This window comes from Xyrauchen texanus, chromosome 6, assembly GCF_025860055.1.
Source record: "Xyrauchen texanus isolate HMW12.3.18 chromosome 6, RBS_HiC_50CHRs, whole genome shotgun sequence".
Classification (NCBI taxonomy): Eukaryota; Metazoa; Chordata; class Actinopteri; order Cypriniformes; family Catostomidae; genus Xyrauchen; species Xyrauchen texanus.
In genome coordinates, this window is record NC_068281.1 from 37,772,983 (window position 1) to 37,783,657 (window position 10,675).

The window sequence follows — 10,675 nt, forward strand, 5'->3', positions numbered from 1 at the left end:
TTTATAGATCACAGCATTATTTGTTGCATTGCCTTTAATTTAAAACTAATTTACGGTCCTAAAATAGGCTTTTTTTTCTTTCTTTTTTTTTTGTAATATTGGTTGAAATGTGGCCTGAACTTGTTTTTATAAGATTCACTTATATTAGAATTTTGTGTTTTAAAGATGCTCTTATTTAGTTTTTCTGATGAGCATGAAAGATTTGCCTGCTTTAAACCAGTCTTGCCCTTCCTCATAATAATTCTGCTTATCAACCTTCTTTCTGCTTTAAGTTTAATTCTGCTGTTCTCATTCTTTTTTGTGATAGTTTCAAGCCAGTCAATTTAAAAGGAGACTTTACCCAAAAATTACAATTCTGTCATAATTTTCTCACCCTGATGTTGTTTCAAACCTGTATGATTTTCCTTCATGACAGCCCCTGAACACTTTATGCTTTCATTGTATGGAAAAGTGCAATTTATACATTTTTCAAAATGTAATTTTTCTTTCACGGAGAAAGAAAATCAAATAAATAGACTTGGAACAACATGAGAGTTGAAATGATAACATTTTCATTTTTGTATGAACTCATCCTTTAATTCTACACTTGCTGTTTCTCTCTCTCTCTCTCTCTCTCTCTCTCTCTCTCTCTCTCTCTCTCTCTCTCTCTCTATTGGTCTATTGTTTTTTGTCTGTCTGGCTGTCTTGTCAGTCGTTCCACCGCCAGTCAACCATGTGTTAACATGTTCCCTCATGGCTGTATGTTAAACACATGCAGTTCCTATTGTTGCCACAGTGGTCTTCGGGGTGCTGTGTGCTGGAGGATACCTTGTGTACCGCAACTGGAGGCGGAACAGCACCAAGAGCATGAACTTCGACAATCCCGTCTACCGCAAGACCACGGGAGAGACAGAGGAGGACGAGATTCATATTGGGCGGACTGACGTCCTCGCTGGACACCACCACCCTTACCCTGGACCCGTGGTGGGCATGACGCCAGTCGTTACAGGGACGTGCCCACCTTTCATTGCTCTGCCTCTAGGGACGGGCTTACCAGACCAAGCCACACACTGGTACACAGAGCAGCCCACCATTTCTAGTACTTAGTGAAGGGTAGGAACTCTAGAAATATTGTAAGTGCCTGGAGCAGGACTGAGATATGGCTGCAAAGCTATGCAGGTACTGAGCAAGAGAAATTTTTGTGAGCTGAAACATTCTTAAACAGGCCAGTTTTAAACACACTGGAGTGCAAACACTGGATACGCACTGTAAACAGGCTGGAAATTTGTGAAGGAAAGTTGTCTGTATTTCAGACCCATATTCATTGGCATATTTTAAGCATCATCTTAACCTGATCTCATAGAATTCCATTACTAAACCTAAATTTTTTGCCAGATTTGTACGTGCCAAATTTGTACGTGCCTCACTGTACGTTCACTGCAGTTTTCTGGTGAAATGAATACTAGAGGCGCAACAACAACAATGACTTTTATTTCCTTTCTCCGGTATCACGAGCAAAATGGTGGACTAACACAATGTTATCTTATAAAATCGAAGTACTTTTACTATAGTTTGTGATGTGTAAGGCCATTTGCATTACATAATCAACTACATTTACAAACTTGTTCGAGCGAGATAAAATTGTGCAGTAGTTTGCACTGATAAAGCGTTGCACTTGCGATGCTAAGGACTGAGGTACGAGTCCTAATGAGTATGCGAGTTGACATTAAAGTTGAATGTGTTATAGAAGTACAAGCAAATGACAAGATTGCTTCAGCATTTACATTATTTATCCCTCATTTACTTTTCTGACTGTCGGTTAGGTTTAGGTTTAAGGTTTGGGATGGGATGGGGAGGTATTTTATGTTGATTTAAAACTCGATAGAGCATTAACCTTAAACACTTCATCAATTTGGGAGAAAATGTAACTCGCTTTAAGAGCCACACAGTGGACATTTCACCTCGGAACTGCTGCGAAACGTGTAATGAACCATGTCATTTTGTTTGTCGCCACAGTCAAGTCATATTCATGAGATCAGGCTCTCATCTTCTTAGGACCACCAATGAACATCTTTTCATAACATTATTTGTATTTCAGTATTAGCCCCAGACAACTTAAAATATTGCACTATAACTTGTATTAAATTTCTTTCTTAAATAATGGAACTTGATGAATTTTTTCTTTGAAAGTTGCAAAGAGAAACGATTGATGCCCTCATTATTAGCATGGCTTTGTAATGATGTAGTCACTAAAAGTAATTCATTTAATTAAAGTATTTAATTTTTTTAAGTAAATGGAAGAATGTCAAAGAAAATCAGTTGTAATTGCCAAAGTAGCACTTCCAAATGTAAACATCTGATGGCTTACAGGCAACTAATGACAAAGCAAAAATAATATTACTCTAAATATTTATAAATGTTCATATTCCGATCTTAGTTTCAGCAATACTCCATAGAGACATACAGGATTCTTTATTTATCTCTTGCATGCCATTGTCATGGATTTACACAATTATTTGGTGAGGCTGCAGACTCATCCCTGTGGGACTCCACAGCACTGCAGCTTTAGCTTGGCAAAGCTCAAATTGGCTCAGCATGCTGGTTAGTGGAGCAGCTCTGGTGTAATCACATTGAGCAGGAATTGATATTACGGAGGTCAGCTCAGGTGTGTTACAGGATGAGATCTATTGTGGTTCACAACAAGCCATGTTTTACAAGGTGTAAATGGTTCTCAATAATTTTTCAAAAGTGATAATATATAAAATGTCACAGTTTCACACATCTGACATTTTTTTTTTTTTCATATTTGGGTTGTTGCATGCCGAGCAGGCTTGCATTGCCGCCCCCTTACGTTCACTTTAATTTTGTTCATTCCTGCATGGAGAATACGAGCTGATCGCTGCCCCAAGGGTTTAACATAGCTACAGGCATTGAGCTAAAGCGTACAAAAGCACTATGTTAATGTCTAAACACTTCAGAATCACATTAACATTGGAAAAAATTGGCTTTGACTGGCATCTGCTCAGCAGATTTAACATTCATGTATTACTGTAATAGACGTATTGACCTTTTAAAAACGCTTCGAAAGGCAATACATTCCAAATGCTGGACATTTATTTGTGTGGTTCTTTTTTAACACAGGGGTACCTCTACATTTTTCTTTTATGTGCTTAGGGAATGTTTATTTTTGTCTCAGGGAGATGGTACAGAGAGTTTGTGGATTATGGGAAATAATTTTAATTATCAATGAAAACTGGCATAGGAATTCCATAGCGTAGACAATACCATTGAGAAAAATGTTGAAGTGGTAAAATGCATCTAACTGGACTTGTTATGACTTTATGTAGAGTGGGTTTTATAAGAGACAAGTTTCTTAGAAGGCAGCCCTGTCCAAAATTTTTGAAATAGAAGTTAGAAATACTAAAAAGAGGGAATGAATCAGATCTTTGGACAACAACACTGTTGGGGGTTTATGCCACAAAAACATGTCAACGTTTTTTATTTCAACCCAAAAAATAAAAGAGAACTACATATTTTGCATTAAGACAATGGACTCATAACAGTTTTCATAGCAATTAAGCACATACTCTGTAATGCAATGATTTTATTTAAATCAGCATAAATCAAAGACACTATTGCAAATACTACCATGTATAAATAGTTTGCAATGTTAACATATCATATTTTTTTCCCCATTACAATAATGAGAATGAGATGGGTTTTCCATTATGGTAATGAGAATGAGAATTCTTTGTCAAATAGAGTAATGAGGATGAGATATTTTTTTCCATTAGAGAAATGAGGATTAGACCTGTTTTTTCCATTGCGGTAATGAGAATGAGATTTTGTTCTATTATAGAAGGGGTTCTCAACCTTTTGCAAGCTGGGCCCCCCCAAAGCTGGTCCCCAGTGCCCCCCGCCCTGCCCCGCCCCATGCTTTATTGTTGTTATTATTATTATTATTATTATTATTATTATTATTATTCATCATCATCAGTAGGCCTATTATCATTACTAGGCTATTGCTATAATTGGGAATTGGCACCAGACCTCTGATATTAATTTATGCTTTATTATTGTTATTATTACTAGGCCTAATAGTAGGCATCATCTGCATTTTTACAGAAGCTTGCTGGTAGGTGATGTTAATGTGAGACCTGAGCCTGCTTTGCCTTGCAAAGATCCTCAATTCTTGGCTCAATGTTTGATAAACATAGCCTCAAATCATCCTCGATTTGTGCACGATTGCGGTATTTCATTTTGAGTGCAGTCATTTTTGAGAATCCTGCCTCACACAAATATGTCGACGCGAAAGGAAGGAGAATCTTCAAGGCGACGTCACAGAGTTCAGGGTATTCCTGCATCAATGCTGCCCAGAATGACGAAAGAGGGGAGGAGCTAAAGAGTTCCTTCAGTCTACTGTCACTCTTCAGCTCAATAAGCTGTTCCTGCATATCAATTGATAGCTCGTTTGCTGTGCACACAAACGGGTCTCGAACCCATGCAAAAGAGCGATAATCCTCTTTAAAGTATGTCGCAAATTGTTTTCTCATTGCTGACAGGTGCTCAGACGCTGATTGAAATAGGGAGGAGAAATCGTGTGACGTGCCTGCATCAGTGATAAAGTCTGCAAGGCTGGGGAACATGTCGCAGTTCCCTCGACTGATGCGGCCATGCCAGAGGTCTAGTTTTTGTATGAAGGGGTGCACTTTGTCTGCAAGGAGCAAAATATGAGTTTCACGGCCTTGCAAAGACAGGTTGAGGCCATTCAAGCGGTCAAATATATTGACCAAATAGGACAGAGATGCAAGCCACATAGTGTCATCCAGATGCTTCGCCAGATCTGATTTGATTTCTGTCAAAAACCACTTCACCTCCTCTCGCAGCTCATACAACCGCTGTAAAACCCGTCCCCTGGAGAGCCAGCGAACTTCAGTGTGCAGAAGCAGCTGTTCGTGCCCTGACCCCATCTCCTGGCAGAGGACCCCAAACAAGCGAGAGTTTAGCGGCCGTGATTTGATGAGATTTATTATTTTCACGGATTGGTTCAGCACGGAGTCAAAGAGAACCGGCATTTTTTTAGCAGCTAGTGCTTCGCGATGGACCATGCAATGTGTCCATTTCACAAGTGGAGCTACTTGCTGAACGCGAGCAGCTAGGCCACGCTCACGCTCCGTCATTGCCTGCGCACCATCCGTGCATAGGCCAACGCATCGGTCCCAAGCCAAACCATTTTCACGGATAAAAATATCAAGGACATTGAAAATGGCTTCTCCTGTAGTGTGCGACTGAAGAGGCCGGCAAAACAGGACATCCTGCTCAATCGCCTTGTCCTGCAGATACCTGACATAGGTGAGGAGCTGTGCCTGCCCAGCAATATCAGTGGATTCGTCCAGCTGCAGCGCGTAGTAAGGACTCTTTTTTACGAACTCTATCAGTCGCTCTCTGATATCATTGGACATGTCTACAATTCTCCTAGCGACTGTGTCATTGGACAGTGGTACTGCACCGAGTTTGGCTGCTGCACTATCGCCTATCATTATTCTGCACATTCTCACGCTGCCGGCAAAATGAGAGTCTCGGCGATTGTATGCGGTTTACCCAGTTTACCGATCCTTTTGGCCACTACATACGATGCCTCCAAACACTGTTTAGACACAGTGCTGTGTACTGAAATGGTTGCCTGCTGCTGATGGAGGCCATCAAGCTTTCTTTTAAAATATTCAGCTGGTTTATTTTTAATGCCAGCATGCTTTGTTTCGAGGTGCCTTTTTAATTTGCAGGGCTTCATACTGTCGTTTGCCAGCACCTCGGCACACACGACACACTGAGGTCTCAGATCAGCCGTGACTGTAAACCCAAATTGCAGGTATACTGCATCGTACCTTCGAAGCTTTTTTGCAGCTGGTGGTGCGTCGGTTGGCTTGTTGGTCCTCACAAGAAATTTCTCCATTTTTATGTGTTTTCAATAAAGTTTAGGCAATATGTAACTGTGTGTGTGGTGTATGTTGAGAGACATATCAGGGGCTAATCAGTCGGGACTTAGGCACAATCTTTAATTAAACGAACAAAATAATTATTTTGCAGACAATTCAGATTTTATTTTAATACTTAACGATTGTAGTCCTCGTCAGTGTGTGTGTGTGTGTGTGTGTGTGTGTGTCTTAGTCGTGTGGGTAATTTTAGCTAAGTGTAGCTACTGCCTAGCAGTTAAAGAAAATACTGGCTAGGGCTGAGATTTGATCTAATCTTAAAAAAGAATGTTTGTGGGTTTAGTCTTTAAAAAGACTGTTGGGGTTTTGTAGTAAAGGCCTATGTAAATCGAGATTGATAAGACTAGCGAGAGCTGGCACAAGCGAACTTGGCAAGAGACTAGACTATACTGAATGGAAAGCTATGTCGTGAGTCAATTTAAATGCAGTGATTTATTTTTGTGTGAGAGTGAGTGAACATTTACATTTATACCCCGCTCTGTAAGCCAGGGCGGGAACGGCGGCGGCCATGCACATGCGCGATTCATTTGCAGCCTGGACGCGGAGGGGTGTGTGTCTCCTCTCTGCTCTGACTGCTGCGCGAGGCTACTGAGAGACTGACCGCCTGTGAGTGCTTTTGGACGGGAGAGGGGCTCATGGCAGCACCCGCTGTTCGTTGAGCACAGTAGGCCTAACTGCAGAGTGATTCGTGCTTTCGAGTCTCTAAACACCACAAAAGTCTCCAAAAACACCAGTAAAAGTCGCTGGATTTGTCGCTTTTGACAAAAAAAAAAGCCGCCAGGAGGATGATTTGTTTGTGTTATAATCAGTGCTTGAAGTGGGGGGAAAAGGTGGCGGCACTCTCTTTGCATTGGCAAATCATGACATTTTTACAGTGAAAAACAAAACTTGGAGATATTGCTGTTACAACAATGTATTGTTATTTATTTAGCATAGCGCATCTCACAGCAATACTCAATCGTGTTTTGAATGATTCAGTGTTGTGAACGAATCGGTTGAGTCAAAGATTCAATGACCCATTCACAAACATCTGTCTCATTCTTGATGAATCGGCCATTTGAACGAATCGTTTGAATGAACGACTCAATGACTCGCTTAATGAAACCGCTTATGCTTATCACCTGCATTTGTGCTCACTATCGACAAACCAATCAAATTTGTTCAAAACTTTTTTTTTTTAATTAGTCCAAACACATTTTAATTTTTATTCAGGAGGCATGTATATACAAAACTATAACTTTTTATGACAGTAGTTTAGTGATAAAAAAAATGTGCCCAAAAAATGTTTTTTTCCAGTTTTTTTTCCCTTCCATCGTAGCCTACTCGCGCCCCCCCGGGAGAGAACCGATGTATTATAGTAATGAGAATGAGATTTATTTTCCATTACGGTAATGAGAATGACAATTCTTTGTCAAATAGAGTAATGAGGATGAGACATATTTTTTTCAATTAGAGAAATGAGGATGAGACATATTTTTTTGAATTAGAGAAATGAGGATGAGACCTGTATTTTGAGACATATTTTTTCAATTAGAGAAATGAGGATGAGACCTGTTTTTTCCATTGCGGTAATGAGAATGAGAGTTTTTTTCCATTGCGGTAATGAGAATGAGAATTCTTTGTCAAATAGAGTAATGAGGATGAGACATATGTTTTTCAATTAGAGAAATGAGGATGAGACATGTTTTTTCCATTGCGGTAATGAGAATGAGAGTTCATTGTCAAATAGAGTAATGAGGATGAGACATATTTTTTTGAATTAGAGAAATGAGGATGAGACCTCCCTGCGATGGACTGGCGACCTGTCCAGGGTGTCCCCTGCCTTTCGCCCAATGTTAGCTGGGATAGGCTCCAGCCCCCCGCGACCCTGTACACAGGATAAGCGGTTGACGATGGATGGATGGATGGAGGATGAGACCTGTTTTTTCCATTGCGCTAATGAGAATGAGATTTTTGTCCATTGCTGTAATGAGAATGATATTTTTTTTTCCATTGCTGTAATGAGAATGATATTTTTTTTCCATTGCGGTAATGAGAATGAGATTATTTTTTTTCCCGTTGCGGTAATGAGAATGAGATTTTTTTTTTTCATTGCGGTAATGAGAATGAGATAATTTTTTTCATTGCGGTAATGAGAATGAGATTTGTTTCCATTACGGTAATGAAAATGAGATGGGTTTTGTTTCCATTATGAAGAGAAGGTAATTAGAATTGGAGGTTTGCTTAATTGTCATGAAAATAATGTCACAATGCAAAAAAATGTATGACCCTAACAGTGCTAATATGTTCATTCTTATTAATGGCCAAAGGTGACCCAGACAGATTCTTGACAGGTTTCGTGTGATTCACTTGCTTTTTTCCCTACTTTATGAGGGCATTTTGAGGGCATTTTGAATAACTTGGCAGAAGTATTGTCGGTTTTCTCTCATTTTGTAAGGAAGACCAGCTGTTAATTCACAGATTCTACGATCAGATGTTACCTCATAAATACTAAAGAGCATTGCTCTAGGATTTAAAAATGAAGACTTCCTCATAAGAGAGGAGCATTATACTGAGAGAGAGTGTATGTGAGTATATGTCTTTTCAGAAAATCATGTATGTGTGGAGTGAGGTAAACCACTGATATGTGTGTTGTGTTTCAGAATTGGGAAGTGTAAAAATGTTTTCATAGAGATACTTTTGATACACCTTTGTAAAAAATGTACATAAGATTTTCGATAACAGTATTGCCTATGAATTAATTTATTTGAAATATATGATCATTGTTTTCTGATTGTAAAATATTATATTCAGCCAAAGCATTTCTGTGTTGTTTTGAATTTAGCTATTGATATTTTCCACTTATGACGAGGAGCCGGGCCCTCCTTCTCATCACACAACTTTTTCTGGCTTTGTTACAAAACATTTTAAGAAGTTTTATTTTATATGACATTATTGCACTATATTTTGCTGAACTTTTTATTTTATTTTTTGTGCCTTGTTTTGTGATTTTTACCAACACTTTGTTTTAAATCTGTCTAATCTGTTACTTCATAAACTGTTGTGTCATAATGGTCTCACTGTATTTCAAATGTTGCTCTTTATATGTCTCTCTATTGATTGATATAAAAATGAATTACAAAATCTGGTGTCTTTTGGACTTTTAACATTTTAAAAATGTTTTAGTGGTAAACAATCATATTGCAATATGATCACAAGGGAAATCAAATGTTTTCCCACATGCCACTAGGGGGCAGTTCAGAAATTTGAAAAGTATAAACAGATTTTAAGACAGGCGTACACTGTGCAAATCCAGATACTCGGGATGTCATGAGCCCCTGCACACATTACGAGTCAGTTTATCTGAAAATCGTACAGGTGCAATCGTACATGACACGACTTTAGGACCTGGTGAATTCCAAAGCAATTGCACTCATTTTTGCGCTATTTATCATTATAAGACATAAAGCTAGAGGAGGACATTGCTTTAATTTCTTGTAGCTTGTAATTTAGAAATAAAAAAAAACTGGCATGGTCAAGGGCTGCATTAGCTGAAAACTCAACTGCCTATTTAATATATATATATATATATATATATATATATATATATATATATATATATATATATATATATTATGAAATATACGCTGGTGGCCAAAAGTTTGGAATAATGTATAGATTTTGCTGTTTCGGAAGGAAATTGGTCCTTTAATTCACCAAAGTGGCATTCAACTGATCACAAAGTATAGTCAGGACATGTAAAAAACAGCACCATCATTACTTGAAAAAAGCTATTTTTTATCAAATCTAGACAGACCCCATTTCTAGAAGCCATCACTCCAACATCTTATTCTTGAATAATCATGTTAAATTGATCATATGGTACTAGAAAATAACTTGCCATTATATCAAACACAGCTGAAATATATTTGGTTCATTAAATGAAGCTTAACATTGTCTTTGTGTTTGTTTTTGAGTTGCCACAGTATGCAACAGACTGGCATGTCTTAATGTCAATAATAGGTTAAAAATCACAAAAAATAAATGGCTTTCTCTAGAAATTCTTCAGTCAATCATTGTTTTGAGGAATGAAGGCTATACAATGCTTGAAATTGCCAAAAAAAACTGAAGATTTCATACAAAGGTGTACTACAGTCTTCAAAGGCAATGAACAACTGGCTCTAACAAGGACAGAAAGAGATGTGGAAGATCAGATGTACAACTAAACAAGAGGATAAGTACATCAGTGTCTCTAGTTTGATAAATAGACGTCTCACATATCTTCAGCTGACAGCTTTATTGAATTCTACCCGCTCAACAGCAGTTTAATGTAAAACAGTAAAGAGAAGACTCAGGGGTGCAGGACTTATGGGAAGAATTGCAAAGAAAAAGCCACTTTTGAAACAGAAAAACAAAAAGAAAAATTTAGAGTGGGGAAAGAAACACAGACATTGCACAACAGATAATTGGAAAAGAGTGTTATGGATCTTAAATTCATTGAGGTTTTGTGGGATCAGCTAGACTGTAAGATGTGTGAGAAGTGCCCGACAATACTTTTTTGGGCTTTTTGATGAGAACTCTTTGAAGAAGTTTAACAAAAAATTCAAATTGTAATAGTAATTTTTCACGTTATTAATGTCCTGACAATACATTGTGTACAAAATGAACACGATTACGATTTGATGGTTATACTTGGATTTAATCTAATTGCAAACATGACGTTT

General features: G+C 38.2%; 1 protein-coding gene across 4 annotated transcripts in view; it reads left to right on the forward strand.

The window, feature by feature from the left end:
* Nucleotides 1-10,675, forward strand: part of LOC127645476 (low-density lipoprotein receptor-related protein 8-like) — a 129,605-nt gene that overhangs the window by 103,750 nt on the left and 15,180 nt on the right. For 2 of the 4 annotated variants that reach the window (XM_052129104.1, XM_052129105.1), the window contains exon 18: nucleotides 758-2,027. The exons of 1 other annotated variant lie outside the window; for it this stretch is intronic. In XM_052129104.1, coding sequence (XP_051985064.1) covers nucleotides 758-1,086 — 329 coding nt within the window. In that variant the 3' untranslated portion in view covers nucleotides 1,087-2,027. Of the gene's footprint in view, nucleotides 1-757; nucleotides 2,028-10,675 lie in introns of those variants that run through there. One more of the 4 variants, XM_052129106.1, reaches the window with a different exon arrangement.